The sequence below is a fragment of the Pongo abelii genome, chromosome 12, assembly GCF_028885655.2.
Source record: "Pongo abelii isolate AG06213 chromosome 12, NHGRI_mPonAbe1-v2.0_pri, whole genome shotgun sequence".
Lineage (NCBI taxonomy): Eukaryota > Metazoa > Chordata > Mammalia > Primates > Hominidae > Pongo > Pongo abelii.
Window position 1 is genome coordinate 31,203,017 of NC_071997.2, and position 23,557 is coordinate 31,226,573.

At 46.3% G+C, this 23,557-nt stretch overlaps 1 protein-coding gene across 2 annotated transcripts in view; it reads left to right on the forward strand.

Annotated features, from left to right (window-relative positions):
- Window positions 1-7,680: 7,680 nt before the first annotated feature.
- Window positions 7,681-23,557, forward strand: part of RFX8 (regulatory factor X8) — a 76,104-nt gene continuing 60,227 nt past the window's right edge. Inside the window, exons 1-2 of one of the 2 annotated variants that reach the window (XM_054547420.2) lie at window positions 7,681-8,038; window positions 15,131-15,254. In XM_054547420.2, the coding sequence (XP_054403395.1) occupies window positions 7,965-8,038; window positions 15,131-15,254 (198 nt within the window). In that variant the 5' untranslated portion in view covers window positions 7,681-7,964. The remainder of the gene's footprint in view (window positions 8,039-15,130; window positions 15,255-23,557) is intronic. The other variant, XM_054547419.2, reaches the window with a different exon arrangement.

Below are 23,557 nucleotides of genomic sequence, written 5' to 3' on the forward strand. Positions count from 1 at the left end.
CTCCCCCAACCCCCAACTCCTGCCAGCTGAGTTATTTTGAAGCAAATCTCAGACATCATTTTATTTCATCTATAAATATTTGAAGGTGTATCTCTAAAAGGGATACAAATTCTCTTTAAATATGTAACCACAATACTATCACTGCACCAACAATTTTGAAATAACTGAAATCATTTAAACTATTTCTCTGCAAGGGAAACTGTCAAATAGGCAAACTGTCAAGGGAAACTGTCAAAAGTTTATTGAGCACTTAACGACGTGCCAGGATGAAAGCTTTATCAGCATGTTTTCTTTTATTTATTTATTATTTATTTATTTATTTGAGATGGAGTTTCGCTCTTGTTACCCAGGCTGGAGTGCAATGGCGCGATCTCGGCTCACTGCAACCTCCGCCTCCTGGGTTCAAGTGATTCTCCTGCCTCAGCCTCCCTAGTACCTGGGATTACAGGCGCCTGCCACCACACCCAGCTAATTTTTTGTGTTTTTAGTAGAGATGAGGCTTCACTATGTTGGCCAGGCTAGTCTCGAGCTCCTGACCTCAGGCAATCCACCCGCCTCAGCCTCCCAAAGTGCTGGGATTACAGGCGTGAACCACCACGCCCAGCTCAGCTTGCTTTCTTTTAGTTCTCACAGCTACACTCTGCAGGAGGCACTTTACAATCCAGGAAACGGCCCCTCAGAGGTCCCCAAGGCAGAGCGGTTAAATCTGTGGCCCTATGTGCTCTGTCACTCATTGGCTGCACAACCTTGTGCAAACTCACTTCAAGTCTCTTCAATTCCCTGCAAGTCTCCTTTTCCTCCCTGTGAAATGAGTCCACTCTACTGGATTCAGGAACTCATGCATAAGATCTTAAGCAGGTACTGATAGGTTCTTCTGCATGTGCTGAGTACTAGGGCTGGGGGGGTCTAAGTTTTGGTCTGATCTTAGACTTAGCCCACTGTCATGACTCAGTCAGTCCTCTGAGATCATGCCCAGTCTCCTCAGGTAAACGTGACATCTCTCAGTTTATTTTCTTCTCGGGCTTTCTCCAAGATGGCCCCAGGGCCTATGGGGAAGAGGCGTGGCTCACCTGGTGGGAGGATGCTGTAACTCTTGGCTCAAGACAGGGCATTCTTCACAGTGGGAAAGAGAGCTGGCAGCAGCAGCCCAAAGTGGCAGGCAGGCCCCACCCATGCGGGTCCCTCCTCATCGCAGGACCATGGACTCTAAGGCAGTGCCCTTGTCCTCTGGGTGGCAGTCACACTGATGGCAGCCACAGCCAATGTGTGGCTGCACCTGAGTCACTCTCCCTGAGGGACTTGTTTCTGCTTCCTCCCGTGGGCTCTGTGGGTCCCGTGGTCTGGCTGTGACTCCTGTGATTGTCAAGGGGCCCATGCGGTGGTCCTCAGCTGCATGACCGTGTTAACAAGGTCCCCAGCCAGACCTCCAACTACCGTCTAATGGCTTCTGCTGTACAGAAATTTTGGGGGTAGCCCTACTTTCACTCCTGTGTCTTTGTTAGAGATGGTGATTACCGTGGATACTCCGAGGGCAGGGACCACTGCAACGTATCCTTCCTGAGGTCTCCCCAGCCCCTGGCACGCAAGAGGCTCAAGTAGGTGCTCCCTAAATATCTGCCCAGTGAATGACTCAACTCCAGCTCCCCCTTAGCTTAGCCATGGGGCACCAAGTGTCCTTCAAAATGGTCACCTCCAGAAGGGTGTGGGAGCCACCTCCTTCTCCCAGATCCTTACCGAGAAGACAAATGACAGGTATTAGAAACTCATGAACTTGGCAGGGTGCGGTGGCTCACACCTGCAATGCCAGCATTTTGAGAGGCTGAGGCAAGTGGGTCATCTGAGGTCAGGAGTTCAAGACCAGCCTGGCCAAGAGGGCGAAACCGTGTCTCTACTAAAAATGCAAAATTAGCCAGGCAGGGTGTCAGGTGCCTGTAATCCCAGCTACTTGGGATGCTGAGGCAGGAAAATCGCTCAAACCCAGGAAGCAGAGGTTGCAGTGAGCCAAGATTGTGCCACTGCACTCCAGCCTGAGTGACAGAATGAGACTCCGTCCCAAAAAAACAAAAAACAAACAAACAAAAAAACCCTCATGAACTTGTGATAAGAAAAAGAAACCTGCTCTAAATGGCTCAAGGGAAAAGGTAATTTGTCGGAGGACACAGAGGAGCTCCTGGACCACACCAGAGGCAGGAAATTCTCAGGGGTCTGCCCCCTCCAGCTCTTCCGACTCGGGTGCCTGTTGCCTCTCTCTTCAGCTTCTCTCGCCTTGCCTGCTTCCTGTGCAAGGTTCTAAGACATTGTTAAATGGAGTGGCCTGGTTGAGGAACAAGCAGAGGCAGGTGGGAGAGGTCCCTACCTCTCAGTTCACCTCCACACAGATGCACTGAGAGGCACAGGGTAAGTGTTTACAGTTCCGGCACAGCGATAACGTGAAAATAATATTTGAAAAAGACCATCTTGACAACTATTTGCATCTTAGACTGGCTTTGCGGGGTCTTAAGATTAGTGGTTTTTAAAGCCAGGCTTTGTTTCATAAAGCAAGCTTTAACAATCTTTACACATCTATTGGGATGTGTTTACCTTTGTTCTCCAGCAAAGCTCACAGGCAGATGCTCTTTGTAAAGCATCTTTCCTGCTTCTCTCTGCTGGGGAATTCCAATGGGTAATTAGCAGAAGGAGGGTCACATGACCAATTGAAAGGCAGTCTGCTGTCTTTTAGAAAGATGTGTCAAACATGTACTTTGTCTGGAGATGCTGTAGTGAAATTCATTTCACAGTGAGGATAGTACCAGGAAATAATTCCATGCAGAACAGCAGGGAGCAGGCAGCTGTTCCAGTACATTTCTACCAAAGAATAATATGAACCATGAGGACAGATAAAGGTTTATCACACCCAAAATCAGCTAATGCTATCGTTTAAAACTGCTTTTCAAAAATAATTATTTCATGCTTGTAAAAAGCTTTAAAATAGTATTTACACAAATCCAAAGTAATTGACTTAGTGTGCCTTTTCTCATTTTTTTGGAAAATTATTTAATAAATTGGGGTAAGATTTATGATTTTGCTCATAATTATGATTTGGAAAAGTGTCTGCCTTGCTTACACGATGGCTTTAATAAGATGACTTATTAAATTCCTACTAATCATCTGCAGAAAAGGAAACCACTTTTCATTTTGTTTTTGCTTGCTTTTCTATGAGACTTCCAGAAAAGTCCCACTTTTAATGTAACAAAAGAATTCAAATGCATTACTTTGCAAATTACAGTTTACAAGCACTCTGTGACGAATGAAGGCTGTTTTTTTTCATTCCACACATTCTCAGAGGTCCTCTGCAGATACTGCTGTTTGTTATACCTTATGTGGCCAGCACCTCTCTGCAAAAAGGGAAACAGGAGAACTGCATTGGGGAAAAAACATCTATAGCAATGGGATATCATCATGGTCCTCTGAATCATGGATTTTAGATAAAGAAATGGCAGAGAAGTGTTTTATATTTGGAGTTAGGTTTTCTCATTACATACATTCTCCTGAATGCAACGTTCCCATTGATTTCAACTGGGGTAAAAGCCAGATATTCAAAAGGTGAGTGTGGACCAAGGAAAACTGCAACATATGATAGTGATTTGGAATCTCTCCAATGAGACTGTTTTGCTCTAGTATACTTTGAAAGTCTCCACAGCTTGCTGGTTTAGAGCCCAGGGATCTTAAGGAGTCTCTTCCAGGCTAAATGCAACATGCAGTCATCTGTTCTCTGTAATGCTCTGTCTGTGCAGATGCAGCTACATTGTGCATTCTGGACCAAATCCGCTATGCTCATTAGCTTTATTTAAAAATACATCTATTGCCTGAAGACACCTGGGTACATCCACAGAAAATAAATAATTGCAAGAACTGAATGAAATTAAGCACCCTAGATCAGAGATGGTTTTGTGCAAGGAGAAGACACAGCTGGTGCCCTTTTAGAAGGTGAAATGAGACTAATTAGATAAGCTAGAAACCAATTAGATGGAAGTAGGTAAAAGAAGTTACTGTTTAGATAAAAGAGATGTGGTTCTCCAGCTTTGTGTACATAAAATGTGACATAAGAAACTGGAATTCTACTTGATATAAACCTTAGAATTTATTTTCCTTGTCATGGTTTAGATATTAGAGCAAAGATACTCAACCTGGAGTTAGAGAGAGACTAGATTTTCAGGTACAAGACAGCACATGCATGGGTCTAGCAGTCTCCTCAGTGAACGTCACAGAATGAAGTTTTTTGTGATGTCACTTCCAGTTAAACATTCTTTGAAAAGAAAATGGATTTTATACCTAATTTCTACTGAGCGAATTATGTGGCTATGTGGTCAACTCAACTGAAAGCCTTAATTATGCTGTTAGTAATGGAGTTGTGTGCAGAGGTAAATGTCCTTTGCATATTTAGCACACTAGGAAGGCACACCCTGGGAATAAATCTTCAGAGAGTGTCGCTGTATTAGCACAAAACTACTCAGAGTCTGATCTATAAGATGGCTGGTCAAACTAGGGACACCAGCTGTCACTTGTAATAGATGAAATTAATAGGCCCTCTGGGTGGAGGGTGTAAAATTGATCACATGGCCTCATTTCTAGAGTCTTCTAATCAACAAGCCCTAGAGCTCTGAGCCAAGATAAGATGATGTTTGCTTTTCATAGCATCTAACATTCAATGCAATAGCTAGCAAAGAGACCACTGGTCAACCAGATGGTCATGGTGTCCCCATCGTAGTTCCAAGGTCTGTTCCAGTGCCTGGTACCGGTTGATGCTCAGTAAATGTGCAAATATTATGGCACCAGCAGTGACATAATAAGGCCCTAAATAACAGCAGGCTCTCCCCTTGGTTATTTCCAGTCTCTGTGGACATGAGCAGGCATCTTGGGTGGGTGGAAGGAGCTGCTGTAGGACCAGTATGAGAAGGGGAAGGAACCATGTTTCCCCCGGCCATTGAGAAGGACCTGCCTGTCCCACTGCAGGAGGACAGGACTTAGCACTCAGGGCAAAGCAAATCAGATGAAGGAACCTCACGGGGCTCCCCTTCCAAGTCCAAAGGGATGTGTTACCTCTCCTAGAGAGAGGCTGACCTGCAGAGTGAGGCCTTGGAGAACCCTGCCGTATCGCCTCACCTCATTGCTTCATCTTTTTTCCTGTGGGTTCTTCATCGTGGTTGCCATTCAGCAGTCCCCCGACTCTGTTTGTTACTCACATACTTGGCCTCCCATCCTGATATGGATGCTCTTAAGACACGAGGTGAGGTTCCCCCCAGCTCCTGGCTTGAGAGAGGATGATGTGGAGTGAACTGTCCTCTACTGGGTGGCGTTTTAAAGCAGCTGGCCCTGAACAAGGAAACTCAGCTGAGAAGATAAATAGGACTAACAGTGGCCCCATTCACTTGTTGATCACATCATTCCCATTCCCTTGCCTATCCCACCCCTACACTCCAAATGTCCGAGGCTTCAGGACCAGGCTGATTCATGGGGCAGTGCCCCAAAGGAGAGTCAGATGCCATCCCGGGTCAGCTCCAGTCACCTGGTTGAATTTTAGGGTCCAGGTTCTGAATGTCCTGCTATCTCTCTGGAACTGACCTTGGAGCGTCACCCTGGTGATGGTGTCCCTGTGGAAGGGAGGATGCTGGCCATGGAGATCTCTGGTGGGCCCCAGCAACTTCCAGGGCTGGCACCTGGGAGGCAGTCGGCAGTTGTTTCCTTTGTTGAATCGATCCCTTTCCTGCTTCCAGAAGTGGTTCTCAAACGTGTGCGTGTGTGTGTGAGTATGTTTTGGGGGCAGACTTTTTTTAAAACTGTGGTGAAATATATATAACATAAAATTTACCATTTTAACAATTTATAAGTACACAATTCAGTGGTGTGGTATTAAGTACATTCACATTGTTTTGCAACCATTAGCATCTATTTCCAGAACTTTTCATCTTCCCCAACTGAAACTCTGTCCCCATTAAAACACTAATCTCCTAACCCCCAGCCCCTGGCAACCCCCATTCTACTTTCTGTCGCTATGGATTTGACTTCTCTAGGGACCTCATGTAAGTGGAATCATGCTTTTCTGTGTGCTAATGTTTTCAGTGTATCTGGTTGTAGCATGTATCAGAATTTCATTCCTTTTTAAGGGTAAATAATGTTCTAGTGTATGTATACGTACCACATTTTATTTATCCATTCATCTGTCCATAGACACTTGGGTTACTTTTACCTTTTGGCTATTGTGAATAATGCTGCTATGAACACTGCTGTACATATTTGTTTTCATTCCTGCTTTCAATTCTTTTTGGGTATACACTCAGAAGTGGGACTGCTGGATCATAAGGTAATTCTATGTTTAATTTTTGAGGAACAGCCATACTGTTTTCATAGCAGCTGCACCACTTTAATATAATATATATATATTTTGAGACGGAGTCTCACCCTGTCACCCAGGCTGGAGTGCAGTGGCATGATCTTGGCTCACTGCAACCTCCACCTCCCAGGTTCAAGCGATTCTTGTGCCTCAGCCTCCCGAGTAGCTGGGATTACAGGCACCTGCCACCACGTCCAGCTAATTTTTCTATTTTTAGTAGAGACGGGGGTTTCACCATGTTGGCCAGGCTGGTCTCGAACTCCAGACCTCAGGTTATCTGCCCGTCTCGGCCTCCCAAAGTGCTGGGATTACAGGCGTGGGCCACCGCCCTGGCCAGCTGCACCACTTTAAATTCCCACCCGCAATGAACAAGAGTTCCAATTTCTCTACATCCTCACCAACACTCGTTGGTTTCTATGTTTTAAATAATAGCCATCCTCTTGGGTATGGTTGTTATTTGCATTTCCTAATGATTAATGGTGTTTAGCATCTTTTCATGTGCTTAGTAGGCATTTATGTATCTTTGGATAAATGTCTATTCAAGTCCTTTGCCCATTTTTAAACTGGGCGGTTTGGTTTTTGTTGTTGTTAAGTCGGCAAATGTGTTTTTGATCTAGATTGAGAAATCCTTACCCGGACACTCTGAAGCAGTTAGCAGCCACAGTAACGGCTGCATGACTGAGCTCTGACTATGCCACAGCCTTCCAAGTAAATGTCGCTTAATACTCACAACAACCACACAGTTCCCCACAAAGGAAATGAATTTGCAGATGGCCAGCAGCTCCATGTCACACAGCAATGACACTGACATAAATGGCTCTTGAGGGCAAGGACTGGCAGGGCCTGGCTACAGATATGGGGAGTCACGTTGAGGTGGCACTGTCACCTGGAGCAGCACACTGGAGTCACCTAGGACCAGCCTCCTAGAAGTCCAGATGCGCCCGCCTGCCAGAAATTCTGAGCTCCGAGATTTTTCAAAACTCCTAGGTCCAGCGGTTTTCAGCAACGGCGGGCACATTAGCATCACCCCAGGACCCTGAAAAAGCCGGTTGGCCCAGGCTGCCCTCGCCCAGACCAATTCATCAGAACCTCTTGGGGCGGGGCGGGGCGGGGCGGGGCTGGGAGGGGGAGCGGCAGCCGGGGTATCAATATTTTTGAAAACTGCCTGAATAACTCCAACGCCCAAGCAAGTCAAGGACCCCCACGGATTCAACACCGCGACCAGATTGGAAAAGGTGTAAGTTGGTGCTGCTTGTTCGCGTCCCTGTTTGATTGGTAAGCAGGTGGGAAGGGCGCGGGGTGCCAGCGGGAGGCGGCTCCAGCCTACACCGCAGGATGCAGGGCGGGGTCCGCACATCCTCGGCGGGGCGCGGGGGTTGGGGAGCTGTGGCCTCCCGTACTCGCCGCGCGCCTTCCGCGCCCCCGGGCTCGGGTCTGGAGGAGTGGGCTCCGGCCCCGCGCCCCGCGCCCCGCGCCGCGCGCCCCTTTCTAAAGTAAACACCGAGGAGCGGCGGTGGCAGGACCGGTGCAACCCAGCACCGCCCACGGCCGCCGCTCGCTGCCTGCCTCGGTGCTGCAGGCCCGGGGCCGAGCCATGGCGGAGGGGGTGCCTGCATCGCCGTCCAGCGGCGGGGGTAGCCGGGGCCCGCACAGCGGCGTCATGCAGTGGTGAGCTGCCAGGCGCCTGGGACGCTCGGATGGAGGAGGTGGGGCCGGGGAGGAGAAGCGTGGTTCCCGCTACGGCTGCCCTCGGGACGCCGGGTCAAAGCCGGGTGTGAGGAGCGGCCCCAGGCCCAGCGCTTTCTGATGCTCGCCCGCCGCAGGCGGAGGGGCCTCCCATGCACGCACACGCGTAAAAGCCCCGGGCCCGAATCGGCGATGGGGCCGGGCTTTCCATCTGTGGGTTCCCCGTTGTCACCCTTCCCGCAGAAAGCCATCCGGTCTGCCCCGCGGGGGCCCGTTGGTTGGACCCTGCTTCCATGTACATCCAAAAGCGCCTGACCACTGGCCAGGGGAGGAAAAGCTTTCTCTCCCTAGATCCAGGATGGGATGTTTCCTAATTTAAAGCTAAGGAGTTTTTAGCTTTAGCAATGCATTCCGCATTGTGAAATTCACTTCTAGCTATTTAAGTCGAAGCAGGAAAAAAGGGAAAGAAAAATATCCTCAGCCCCTGGGACCGAGAAACTCATGGGGTTGCAGATCTTCTTAAATAGGAAAATAATTGAAACCAGTTCTAGGACCTTTAGTTTTACAAGGTGAATAACCGTTATATAACAGAGTACATTTTTCTCTTTTTAAGTTTCAAAGCATATTTCTCAGGGAAGACTTTTGAAAAAGTCATGTGAGTGAAACAAAAATGAAGGGCGTGTTTGTGATTATAACCCTGGCAGGCCTAAACAGTTACCACTTTCCTCCAAAAGAACATTTTTGATATGTCTTATTTTCAATGAGAGAAAAAAATCAAATGAATAAATATTGAAGCACACAGCGTTTTTCAGTGTTACACAGCCGGGCTAGGTTTCTGCTACACCCACTGACCCAGGCCCCTCATGCATCCTTCTTAGAAGAAAGGACTCAGGATGCCTTTCAATGACTTCAGTTCGCCATTTAGTGAATTAGAGTTTCCAGGGTTTAAATTATGCTCCAGAGACTTGAAAGAATGATGAGACTGATTAAAAAATACCTGAACATCCTCCTAAGGCCGTTTGTGAACTCACTTCAAATGGTAACCAGGGGGCCTATGATGGTCTAGACCAAGCTTGTCCAACCCTTGGCCTAAGGGCTGCATGAGGCTCAGGACAGCTTTGCATGAGTCCCAACACAGATTTGTAAACTTTCTTTTCCTTTTTTTTTTTTTTTTTTTTGTGACAGAGTCTTGCTCTGTTGTCCAGTCTGGAGTGCAGTGGCATGATCTGGTTCACTGTGACCTCCGCCTCCTAAGTTCAAGTGATTCTCCTGCCTTATCCTTCCGTAGTAGCTGGGATTACAGGTCTGCGCCACTATGCCCTGCTAATTTTTGTATTTTTATTAGAGACAAGGTTTCACCATGTTAGCCAGGCTAGTCTGGAAGTCCTGACCTGAAGTAATCCACCTGCCTCGGCCTCCCAAAGTGCTGGGATTACAGGTGTGAGCCACCACACTGGGCCTTCATAAACTTTGTTAAAATATTATGAGCTTTTTTTTTTTTTGGCTCATCAGCTATCATTAGTGTTAGTGTATTTTATATGTGACCCAAGACAATTCTTACAGTGTAGCCCAGGAAAAAAGAGATTGGACGCCCCTGGTATAGACCATTTTAGCAGAGAGTCTGACTTATTCAAGTCCCATATTACAAGTTCCTATCCCTATAGGCCTCTCTTCAAGGTTGGGGGGTGGAGGCAATAGAAATAAGGGAGGGTTCACCGTTTCATTGGGGAAGGCTGTTCTTTAGACATCCAGTTGATGAGGTGGTATGTTTAACAGATCGTTGAGGCCGGGTGTGGTGGCTCAGGCCTGTAATCCCAGCACTTTGGGAGGCTGAGCCAGGTGGATCACTTGAGCTCAGGAGTTCGAGACCAGCCTGACTAACATGGTGAAACCCCGTCTCTACTAAAAATACAAAAATTAGCTGGGTGTGGTGGCAGGCGCCTGTAAATCCCAGCTACTCTGAAGGCTGAGGCAGGAGAATCACTTGAACCTGGGAGGTGGAGGTTGTAGTGAACCAAGATTGCGCCACTCTGCTCCAGCGTGGGCAACAAGAGTGAAACTCCATCTCAAAACAAAATAAAAAACCCAAAACAGATCATTGGTACTAGTGGTTTTAACATCAACATCAAGAACAGCCTCTGGTATTGCAAAGTATCTCCAATGCTGAAGGAGCAGTGGTGGGTAGTGCAGGGCGAGGGGTCTGAACGCCCGGAGACATCTCCATTAGCCAGTGTCTGAGTGAAAGACCAGGGAGGGGCCCAACTGTTGTCCTGTGGAGGAAACCTGCCATTTTCCACATTACTTCATTGTTTTGTCTTCTAATCAGTCACTTGTTAGGACCCCAACATGTGTTAGAGACATCAGTGCCATTGTCATCCACATTGGATAAATTCTCCCAGGAGAAAGGCCCCAGGAGAGCTTGGCCAAGTCTCAGGGGCCAGAGGTAATAGAAGCTTTCTGTTTCATGGACAGGAAAGACTGCAGAAATGGGGAGAGGTGGGGTTAAAGCTCTGGGGAGCACAAAGGAATGAAGAACAGTGATCTGACTTCCTTGCTGGAGTGCATACCTAGCAGGTCTGACCCCTGGCTTCAGACCAGGCAAAACCTAAGCATTACCTAATCCCAATGCATGCTGAGCCCTGGCTGTAGACTACATAACCATCTCCCACATAGACTTACAAATTTCTGCAGACTCTGTTGAAATTTTAAAAATACAAATTTGTTTGGAAAGGTGCAGAATTCATGGTAGCTTTTGATCAGCCGGATCGAAAAGGTACTCTCGTTCCTAGTGTGGGGGGCTCATGACATTTTTCTTTGTTTTTTTTGTTTGTTTGTTTTGAGATGGAGTCTCGCTTTGTCTCCCAGGCTGGAGTGCAGTGGCACGATCTCGGCTCATTGCAACCTCTGCCTCCCGGGTTCAAGTGATTCTCCTACCTCAGCCTCCTGAGTAGCTGGGATTACAGGCACGCACCACTGCGCCCAGCTAATTTTTGTATTTTTAGTAGAGACGGGGTTTCGCCATGTTAGCCAGGCTGGCCTTGAACTCCTGACCTCAGGTGATCTGCCAATCTCAGCCTCCCAAGGTGCTGGGATTACAGGCATGAGCCACTGCGCCCAGTTGCTCATGACAGTTTTCTTTAAAGAGTACTCAGAGGCTGGGCGCGGTGGCTCACGCCTGTAATCCCAGCACTTTGGGAGGCTGAGGCAGGTGGATCACAAGATCAGGAGATCGAGACCATCCTGGCTAACACGGTGAAACCCCGTCTCTACTAAATATACAAAAAATTAGCTGGGCGAGGTGGCAGGCACCTGTAGTCCCAGCTACTCGGGAGGCTAAGGCAGGATAATGGCGTGAACTTGGGAGGCTGAGCTTGCATTAAGCCGAGATTGCGCCACTGCACTCCAGCCTGGGTGACAGAGTGAGACTCCATCTCAAAAAAAAAAAAAAAATGAGTACTCAAAATGTGTGAACCACTGGCTAAGTATTTGTGCTCTGAAGTCAGTAATCATCACATTGTTCATCACTCAAAGCGAGGAGAACATCATGAATGGTCTCAGGATCTTAATAATCAACCTTGTCTGATGGCAAGACCAGGAAAATAGTGTTATTATGAAGCTAAGCAAGGAATCTAGTGATCTGATTCACTCCAAATGTAGACAGGCTTTATTCTCAGGTGTATCACCAAAGGACATTTTGATGGCAGAGTATAAAACCCTTAACCAATGTCACCTGCCAGCCGTTCTGCCAGTCCCCATTCAGTCTCTCCTTGGAGCCCCAGGCGGTTGGAAGTCAGGCTCACCTACAGCAGGTGCTCTGTGCAGCCTCTCTGCCAACATCAGCATCTTTCTTGCTTCCATTCCGGATTTTGATGGTAGACATAAAAATGATAATAATAAGAGCTTCTGTGTGCAGGCCAGGGTAGTGGGCACGTCATGTGCTTGTTTTCTGATCACAAATCTCTCAAGTGTCTCAGAGTCAGCATGGAAACCTGGGTCTTTGAGGTTCAAAGTGCAGGGTAATAGTCACGATCATAATTTCCCATGTGCGTGGACACTGAAGGCTGAGGCAACTACTGGGTGACAAAGTCCACTTTCAAACCTTCTGCTTGTCCGGTTACTGTATGCTGACTGGCTGCTATTGGTCAGTCTCTGGGGTTTGGCTTAGAATGTTGGGCAAATGACCACAGACACATGGTCAGAAACAGGATGAATCTCTTGGAACTGACAGGATCAAGGCAGCCACACAGGGCTCACATCCGAAGGCAGCCCTTTCTTTACATGTGTGGCATAGAAAGGACTCTTGGCCACAGACCTTTACTATTATTCTTATTAAGAGTATTATTTGGCCTTCCTATTCCACTTAGGTAACAGGCAGGCTCGGTAGTATCATTTTGAAATTGGAGGACAGCAATTCATAGAGACTTAGAACAAATGAGCATCTGTCACAGGAAAGAACAATCAGCAAATGTGGAAAGCTACAGTTCATTTTAAGGAGTTTGTATTTTTTACACTTCTTTTTTAAGGAGATAATTCCCTAACTAAATCTGGAGTAACTATGAATAAACAGAAGTGAGTTTGAATTCAATGCACATCACATTTTGCCACAGTTTCCCGGATTTAGCCAACGTTTTTCTGTGATACTTCCAATATTGAGTTTTTCATATATCAACAAGTAGTGTCTTAACAAAAGACATATAAGCCAGGTGCAGTGGTTTGCGCCTGTAATCCCAGCACTTTGGAAGCCCAAGTGGGAGGATTGCTCGATGACGGGAGGTCAACACTAGCTTGGGCAACATAGTGAGACCCTGCCTCTACAAAATTTTTTTTTAAGTATCTGGACATGGTCACACGCCTGTAGTCCTAGCTATTCAGGAGGCTAAGGCAGAAGGATCCCTTGAGCCCAGGAGTTTGAGGATGCAATGAGCTATGATTGCACCACTGCATTCCAGAGGGAGTCTCTCTCTCCCTCTCTCTCTCTGTCTACATACATACATACATATATATATATATACATACACACACATATATATATACTGACTATATATATGAATCTGCCACTCCCCCATCCCACCATCCCATCAATAGATATCACCCTGTACTCAACCTTGAGCCAAATAATTGATGCAGTAGCAGCTGCATTTAAGCCATTGTGAAGTATCTGAAGTGTCAGGCTCCCACAATGATTTAGGGAATCATCCCAGAAAAATCTATTTCCTTGATGCCTGTGCTGGGTTGAATAGCATCCCCCCAAAAAAAAAACTCATGTCCACCCGGAACCTCAGAATGTAACCTTATTTGGAAATAGGATCTTTGTAGATGTAATTGGTTAAGTTGAAGTCATCCTGAATTAGGATGGGCTCTAAATCCAGTCACTGGTATCTTGATAAGAAAATTCACAGAGATACTAGCCACACACGGTAACTCACGCCTGTAATCCCAGCACTTTGGGAGGCTGAGGTGAGTGGATCGCTTGAGCCCAGGAGTTCAAGACCAGCCTGGCCAACATGGCAAAATCCCGTCTCTACTAAAAAAAAACGAAAAAGAAAAACAATAAAATTCGCAGAGATATGGACACACAGGGAGAAGGCTGTGTAAGACACAGGCAGGGACTGGAGTGAAGCCGAGGAACACCGAGGATTTCCAGAAATCACCAGAAACAAGGAGAAAAATATCGAGCAGGGTGTCCCTCAGAGCCTCTGGAAGGAACCAACCTTGCTGGCACTTGGATTTTTAAGCTTCCAGCTTCCAGAACTGTGAGAATACATTTCTGTTGTTTGAGGCCACTGGGCCTGTGGTAATTTGTTACCCCAAGGAAGCATTGCAGGGCCAGAGATTCCCCCATTCCTTATGTCCATGTGTCTTTTTTTCTGGGAAGCCAGTGGGGTTAACAATTGTGACTATGTCCTTTAGTTCCCAAGGAAAGTAAATTTGGGCCTAGTGTGCCTCATTCCAGAAGATAAGCTGTATAGTACCTATATACCCAACTAGAGCAAAATACTCATATTATGCTCTAAAAAAACAAATGCCAAGGAGATGTATTGTCTGTAAAGTCTCTACTAAATAAATATTCCTCTTTGTTTAAGAGTTATACTGGCTTGCTTTGTGTATTTTTTTTAAAGAACGACAGTCTGTCCCACTGGGAAAGGAAGGTCGTGGCTGGATGTCACTACGGACGCTCTCTGACCCAGGCCACCTTCACCACTCACCCCCACACTCACATACTGCTGCTGGAACAGGCACCTGGCTGTCCCCAGGGGCCGGGGGTGGTCTGTGAACCTCAGCCAGAGCCCTTCATTGGTAAGGAATACACTCTGTCCCCAGACCAGGAGCATTTGGGTAGTTGAAGGTCCCACTTTGAGCAGAGGTCACAGGCACCGCAGGTGCGTTCACAGGCACTGCTGCATTCTCTCTGTGCTGCTCTGGCTCTGTACCAATAGGGAAGAAAGCAGAGCCAAAGCACTCTGCCTCTCTTGGTGTGTCTTGGTGTCTTGCGTTTTACACCTCATTGCAATTCAAAGAATCCAAACATAATGGCCTGCCCTAAACCACAGGGGTTTAAGAACCATGCAAGCAACTGCTTCAGAGGAACAGGGATCACAGAGGGAAGGATGTGAAAATGGGGCCTGGGAAGGCAGGTTGGCCTGCAGAGGTGATAGGATTTACCTGGGTATTGTTTTGTGTCTTATTCATAAAGTGGAATAAATAATTCTCCACTTTGTAGTTATGTAGCTCTTGGCTGTAACCTTTGTAAAGGTCTATGAAACAGCGTCTGCTGAAGTCCTAATTTGAACTTCTTTTTAGCATGCCAACCTGCCAGGAAACAAACAAAAACAGAAACACGTTAATGTGCTTCTGATCTTCTAAAAGCCGCAGTCAATATACTTAACACTGGCCTAAGGACAAACAGGTACATAGTGATGCCAGTTGTGAGCCTTTGCTGGGATTCATCCAATAAATTAGACGTGTTTCATGTGTATGGAATCTCATACACATCTTGACCATTGATTTTGTCAAAATATTTTGCTCTAGAAAAACAAATGCCAATTTCCTCTTCTTTGTCCTCCTCTCCTCCAGGTTGGTCGACAACTTCTGCATTTGCGAAGGGTGCAGCGTCCCTCGCTGTCTCATGTATGAGATTTACGTGGAGACCTGTGGGCAAAACACTGAGAACCAAGTCAACCCGGCCACCTTTGGGAAGGTAAGTTGTTGAAGATTAAGAATGCTCTATTCACTGAGTGCAAAAAAGGGAAGCAAGTTATTGGAGGAAATGTTGCAATGTACTTGAGTCTAATGGATTTTCAGTGGTATCTTTGGCTTCCTTCCCACCAGCTGGTCAACATCCTTCAGCTAATTGAAGAGCCGTCCTGTTAGCCACTTCCCTTTGTCCACACTTCATAGTGAGGGGCCAAGAAGGATGAGGAATGGGTAGCACCTAAGGGAATGTAACTATGGCAGCTCCAAGCACTCCTCAGGGAGCCAGATTTGCTGGGATGGTATTCCCTGCATAGAAGTGCCAAGCTCTGAAAGCAGCTTTGGCACCACACAAGCTGAGAGCCACTTTGTGATATCGGACAACTGATGTTTCTCACAATTTGGTGGTGCTGAGAGAACTCATTGGCTCTTAAAAGATCTCCTCTGGAGATTCAGACCTTTTTTTTTTTTTCCAAGACAGAATTTCCCTCTTGTTGCCCAGGCTGCAGCAATGGCATGATCTTGGCTCACTGCAACCTCCACCTCCCAGGTTCAAATGAGCCTCCTGCCTCTTACATCTGTATGTCCAGGAGTGACCTTGCAGTGTCAGGGAGTGCATGGCTGAATGACATCAAGGGATGTGGCCAAACCATTATCCTCCCCACAGCAATCCTGTGGATTTCAATTGTACTTGCAAAACATCGAAATGATTAGATCCATTCTTCCAAACACAGTCTTCATCTTTGAAACTTCTGGTCATTTGTGGAAGTTCTACATTTCTGATAGCCACAGAATCTTCTAATATGGAGGCTGCTCACATATTTGAAACAACTGTTCACCTCTTCCTGTCTTCCCTTCGCCTCCCTGCCCACCTGTTCAGTTATGACTTCAATTATTGATGTTTCTCTTAAAGGTGGCCCCAAGGGTGCAACCCACTGCCTCAGATGTGCTCAAAGGACAAGAGCGCTTACCTTTTTTTGGCTACTATTGGCTTTTATTTTTCTGTATCTGTTCACTTTAAGCTTGTAGTCAACAGAAACAACCCTTAAGTATTTTTTTCTAAAGAGTTGAAATTAAGGTAAGCCTCCCAAAACAGTCTTGTAAACTGTAAAATATTAATACTCTATATAAATACAAAATGTTGTTGTTGTTACCAGACTGTTATCATCATGTAATTAACTATTTGGACCCAAGAGTAGTTATTCTCTTATTCCTATTGTATTTTACCTCTTCAGTTTTTTGTGTTTTTTGTTTGTTTTTGTGTTTTGTTTTTTTGAGACAGAGTCTTGCTCTGTCGCCAGGCTGAAGTGCAGTGGCACGATCTTGGCTCACTGCAACCTCTGCATCCTGAGTTCAAGCGATTCCCATGCTTCAGTCTCTGAAGTATCTGGGACTACAGGTGTGCACCACCACGCCCAGCTAATTTTTTGTATTTTTTTTAGTAGAGAGTGGGTTTCACTATGTTGGCCAGGATGGTCTCGATCCCCCGACCTCATGATCTGCCCGCCTTCCTACGTGCTGGGATTATAGGGGTGAGCCAGTGTGCCTGGCCACCTATTCAGTTTTGACCTGCAGTTCTATTTCTCACCATATTCTTGAATCACAGAATTCCCAACCTGCTTCATCTAGTCTTCCCTACCTGCTGAAGTGGCTATGTTTGAAAAGTGTGTCTTATCAAGTCATCCTGCTAGGTGACTCTAAGGCTCTCCCACTAGCTGGGAATTCCCCCAGCTGCTCTCATCCAGGTCATATTTTGCCATTTCATCACTCCAAATATTGGGAAACATCATCCAAGGCTGAGCTGAGTGCTGGGTATCCTGGCCCTGCAGCCTTTTCCCATCCAGCCATCTACTACCCTTATCAGAGGGAAGTGGGTGACTTTGGCTTGACGTGTTTTAGCTCTATGGGATTCCTACCTCCTTTTCTAACATAGCAAAAACTCTTTTTCACGAACTTTTAAAGATCTTTTTATAAGGCTGTTTCACCTTCATGGTAATTCCACTGCAAAGCATTAGAAAAAAAGTTAAAGAGACTCCAGTGTGTGACTACATGCAGCTAGGAAGCATTTTTTATCTCAGTACTCTCGGATTCCTTTAGAATTCCTCAAGATGCCAAGGTACTAACTTTCAGCTCTCATTGGAAATTTGCCTAAAAAATGGGCCACATCAGTTGAGCTGGTATTGGGAAGGGTCTCTGTGCTGCTGAATTTGTGACTAAATGGAGAAGGGAGGGGAAAGGAAAAGGATATGATCCCAAAGTATGTTTACAAGAGAAACAACCAAATCCGTAATTCTCACTTCCTCCCTCCTCCCCTGGGAATAGAGTCGGTTTCTCGCCAAGTTCCTGTGCAGATGTTGGAATGTTTCTTGCTCTTTGTGGCGGTACTGGGCATGTGATGGGTAAGGTTCATTCCTGTTACAAGTGATACTTTACATGGATTAGGGAATTTCCAGAAGGCTGACTTCCTCTTTTGAAATAACATTTGCTGATGTTTTTCTGATTATAAAAGGACTACATCCCTTTTGTAGGAAATGTGGAAATTAGAGGAGAATGTGTAAAAAGAAGAAAATGAATGCCAGCTATCACTTCCCTGTCCAGAGATACAGGCCTGTGTGTGTAGTTCATTTGCAGATGTGCACACTCACTCATGCACACATATGGGACTGGCAGGAGCTGGAGAAGTAACCACATGGCGACTTCATCTTCCTGTTCTGTGTCTGAAGGTGTCCAGTGGCTGGTTCTTCCTCAGCTCCTGAGTGAGCATTTGAGCAATCAGCATGACCTTGCTGGAAACTCTTGGATGACACCACGTTTTGTTGTCACTGTAACTACCCAACAATGTCATCAGTCTGATGCTTAAGAGTACCCAGTCCCAGAAAATATCAAAACTCTGAACTCGGTTTAAAGTAGAGCTGTTTCCTCACCCCCTCCAGCTTGGTATCTTGCCACAGAGAACTAGGCCTGGGGCTTCTTCCCTCCCTCTGCCTCCTCCCACAGCTCACCAGGTGTGGCCTGACCCTTCTGGGAGGGAGAGAAGGAGGTAAGTGGCTGGACAGTACTTATTTCATGGCTGCAGGCTCTGGGGGCAGGCGGACCCTGTCTCCCAGTGGTAGTGTTCAGCATGCATCCCCAGGGACCATCCCAGTGTGCATCCCCAGGCTTGGTGAAAGACCCTTTTCAGCGGTCACGTGCTGCCTGCCCGGCAGGCTATCTGCCAGGGCTGCTGTGGCTGACCGCCTGACCAGGGGGCCTCGCAGGGCAGAGTCTGGGCTCTCCCACATGCCAGCTCTTCCATGGAGAGGACGCAGCCATTCTCAGCCTGCACAGATGGTGGATGAGCCAGCTGAACCCACAGCTGCACCCATCTCTTCCACTCTCCTGCCAGAGCTGCTGGCCAGCCCTGCCCTCACTGCCCACCAGGAGTCTGAGGCTGCTCTTTGAGTGACTCAGGCCTGAGGGGGCCCACACCCCTCCCACACCAGGGAAGAGGGTGGTCTCGAAGCCAGAAAGCCCCTTATGTGTCCTATCCTCTCTACCTCGTTGTGGGGGATTAGTGTTAAGGGCTTCTGCAGCATTCTATAACCACGTTTCAGCTAAACGCCCGAAGACACAAGTCCCCTAGGGTATGTGTCTCACAATTCACTTTATGGCATGTTATCTGCTGTCTTTTTGCCTCATCCTGTCATACAGAGGCTGCAAGGCTGGATGGATTGAAAGATTGATGTGTGGATGGATGATGGATGGACAGATAATAATTAGACAAGAGGACCCCTGAGAAGACTTTCTTCTTCCTGATTTGATTTTTGTTTCCTCTTTGGGCCTTGAGTACTGCATGGCCTCTTATTGCTTCCTTACCTCCTGGCCACACCTATTATAAAGACTCCTTTCGACAAACTCTTCTTCAGTTATTTTCACTTGAGTGTGCTGTTTCCTATTGGGACCCTAACTGATAAAAATAAATAGGTAGATAGACAGACACACAGGCAGACAGACAGATAGCCATCAGGTAACATGGTAAAATTTTTAACAGCATCAAGCCTGGAATGGAACTTCTTAGATTGTAACCCTGGGTAAGATAACCATCTTGTTTCCACTTCATCATATATAAAGTGAGGATATTAATAATAGTAATATTAATAATAGTACCTACTTCATGAGGTTCTTTTAAGAAATGAATGAGAAACATATAAAGAGAATAAAACAGTCCTGGGACGTGGAAAGCCCCCAAGAAATACTAACTTTTATCATTCTTTTTGCCTCAAATATCATAAACATTTTCACATTAAGATATTTTCAAGTGCATCTTGTATAATAGCTGTGAAATATTTTGGGGGGTGTACCATAATTTATTTAACCATATCCCCCCCTTTTTTTGAGGCAGAGTGTTGCTCTATCACTTAGGCTGGAATACAGTGACATGATCTCAGCTCACTGCAACCTCTGCCTCCTGGGCTCCAGCAAGCCTCTCACTTCAGTCTCCCAAGTAGCTGGGACTACACGTGTGCCACCACACCTGGCTAATTTTGTTTTTTTTGTTCGTAGAGACAGGGTTTTGCCAAGTTGCTCAGGCTGGTCTTGGACCCCTGGGCTTAGGCAATGCACCTACCTGCGTCTCGGCCTCCCAAAGTGCTGGGGTTACAGGTGTGAGCCACCGCGCCCAGCCTAACCATATCCCTTATTGGAAATATAGGTTGTTTGTAATTTTCCTTTGTTTTAAACACCGTAAGTCCCCATCCATATCTGGTCATTTTTTTAGGATAGATCCCCACATGTGGCCTCCCGAATTGCTTTTTGCAACCAACTATAAACAATTGCAGTCAGTTCCCATCCCTGATGATGATTCATGGTATTCTTACACAAATTCATAACATTCCTACCCCAGAAAACTTGCTGGGTAAAAATTAGAATTAGCTGTTTCTACTTGCATTTATTGGATTATAAGGTGAGGACTTTTGCATGCGCTTTGGTCATGTGTATGTTGTGTGTGTACATATTACCACCAGACCATTTTCTATTGGGGTGTATTTCCTATTGATTTGTTTGAGTTCTCTCTATGTTCAGGATATAATTTTTAACTTAATTATATTTTCTGCAAGTTATCCCAGTTGATTTTTTCATTTTAACTGTGTTGTGTTTGCTCTCTATATTAAAATGAAATCACAGGATAGTCTGGGGTTGGGGTGACTCAGTATTATCAAATGTACAGAGTGTTACTTTGCCAGACAATCAGGCACTTTACTTCTGCTTTTCTCTCCCAAACACCAGATTATTTCTCAGGGCTAGAATCTGAGCCTGCTGCATACTTTCTCATAATTTCTTTAGGTACTTAAGATGTGTATCTGGATTTTGCTTTGCAACTAAACATATAGGAAGGCTTTTCAATGATTTTCCTAAGTTAGAGGAGATGAAGTTGTCAGAATCTCTTGTTGACAACAGGAATTTCTAGCTTCTAATACTGCATTTAGATTTGGCTGACTTTTCCTTTTGTCTCCTGTCATTTTTCTTTTCTTTTCTTTTCTTTTTTTTTTTTTTTGAGATGGAGTCTCACTCTGTTGCCCAGGCTGGGGTGCAGTGGTGCGATCTCGGCTCACTGCAAGCTCCACCTCCCGGGTTCATGCCATTCTCCAGCCTCCGGAGTAGCTGGGACTACAGGTGCCCACTGCCAGGCCCAGCAATTTTTTTTTGTATTTTAGTAGAGATGGGGTTTCACCATGTTAGCCAGGATGGTCTCGATGTCCTGACCTCGTGATCCGCCCGCCTCGGTCTCCCAAAGTGCTGGGATTACAGGCGTGAGCCACCGTGCCTGTTGTCTCCTGTCATTTTTCTCCTGTACATTTTGGTTCTCCTTCCCTGAAAGCCCCTCTGCATTTGGAGGCATGATCAAGGTGTTAATTGTGTCAAACTTGCCTACCCTGCTCTTTTTTCTTGCCTCCCCCTCATCCCAGCTTGTGTGGGCTTCCTGCAGGAAGAGGTAGGACCTGGAGCCAGAAAAGAGGAAAAATGGTTCAAATTTCCATCAAATCCCACTGCTTGGGAGCTAATTAAAAAAAAAAAAAGAAAGAAAGAGGGATGCAACATGAAACCAAGCAGAAGCAAGGGCTGAATGATTATGGACAGGGTGTAGAAAAAGAACAGAAGTAATTACTTGACAGCTCCAAACATCGTGGCTTCCCTGCTCTGTGTTTTGTAATTTCATGATAATCCAGGATTTCCACTCAACACGCATGTCGTGGATGCCACGCTTGTCATGAACCTCGCTGATTCGGAAACTAGACCAGACTTCTATTGGTCATAAGTGTAATGTCATGGCTCTCTAACAAAGTGCTGATAAACAAGATAGCATTCACTAATCAAACCCAGAAAGTGAAAACAAATTAGGCAAACAAATGGATAATAAAAAGTGAAAATGGGGTCTGGCTTCCAAGATGGCCGAATAGGAACAGCTCCTATCTGCAGCTGTCAGTGAGATTGACGCAGAAGACAGGTGATTTCTGCATATCCAACTGAGGTTCCTGGTTCATCTTGTTGGGACTGGTTGGACAGTGGGTGCAGCCCTTGGAGGGTGAGCTGAAGCAGGGTGGGGTGTCACCTCACCTGGGAAGCTCAAGATGTCGGGGGATATCCTTTCTTAGCCAATGGAAGCCATGACAGACTGTACCTGGAAAAACATTTCACTCCTGCCCAAACACTGCACTTTTCCCAAGGTCTTAGCAACTGGCAGACCAGAAGATTCCCTCCTGTGCCTGGCTCAGTGGGTCCCACACCCATGGAGCCTTGCTCCCTGCTAGTGCAGTAGTAGTCTGAGATCGACCTGCGAGGATGCAGCCAGGTGAGGGGTGGGGCAGGGCATCAGCCATTGCTGAGGCTTGAGTACGTAAACAAAGCAGCTGGGAAGCTCGAACTGGATGGAGCCCACTGCAGTGCAACAAGCCCTACTGCCTCTGTGGACTCCACCTCTGTGGGCAGGGCATAGCTGAACAAAAAGCAGCAGACAACTTCTGCAGACTTAAACGTCCCTGTCTGACAGCTCTGAAGACAGAGCCGTGGTTCTCCCAGCACAGCATTCAAGCTCTGAGAACGGACAGACTGCCTCCTTAAGTGGGTCCCTGATCCCCATGTAGCCTGACTGGGAGACACCTCCCAGGTGCATCCAACAGACACCTCATATGGTGGGTGCCCCTCTGGGACAAAGCTTCCAGAGGAAGGATCAGGCAGCAATATTTGCCGTTCTGCAGCCTCTGCTGGTGATACCCTGGCAAACAGGGTCTGGAGTGGACCTCCAGCAAACTCCAACAGACCTGCAGCTGAGGGGCCTGACTGTTAGAAGGAAAACTAACAAACAGAAAGGAATAACATCAACATCAACAAAAAGGACATCCACACCGAAACCCCATCTGTAGGTCACCAACATCAAAGATCAAAGGTAGATAAAACCACAAAGATGGGGAGAAACCAGAGCAGAAAAGCTGAAAATTCTGAAAACCAGAGTGCCTCTTCTCCTCCAAAGGATCACAGCTCCTCGCCAGCAATGGAACAAAACTGGACGGAGAATGACTTTGACGATTTGACAGAAATAGGCTTCAGAAGGTCGGTAATAACAAACTTCTCCAAGCTAAAGGAGGATGTTTGAACCGATTGCAAGGAAGCTAAAAACCTTGAAAAAAGGTTAGACGAATGGCTAACTAGAATAAACAGTGTAGAGAAGGCCATAAGGGACCTGATGGAGCTGAAAACCATGGCACGAGAACTTTGTGATGGATGCACAAGCTTCAATAGCCAATTCGATCAAGTGGAAGAAAGGATATCAATGATTGAAGATCAAATTAATGAAATAAAGTGAGAAGACAAGATTGGAGAAAAAAGAGTAACAAGAAATGAACAAAGCCTCCAAGAAATATGGGACTATGTGAGAAGACCAAATCTGCGTTGATTGATGTACCTGAAAGTGATGGAGAGAATGGAACCAAGTTAGAAAACACTCTTCAGGATATTATCCAGGAGAACTTCTCCAACCTACCAAGGCAGGCCAACATTCAAATTCAGGAAATACAGAGAACACCACAAAGATACTTCTCAAAAAGAGCAACCCCAAGACACTTAATTGTCAGATTCACCAACGTTGAAATGAAGGAAAAAGTGTTAAGGGCAGACAGAGAGAAAGGTCGAGTTACCCACAAAGGGAAGCCCGTCAGACTAACAGTGGATCTCTCGGCAGAAACCCTACAAGCCAGAAGAGAGTGGGGGCCAACATTAAACATTCTTAAAGGAAAGAATTTTCAACCCAGAATTTCATATCCAGACAAACTCAGC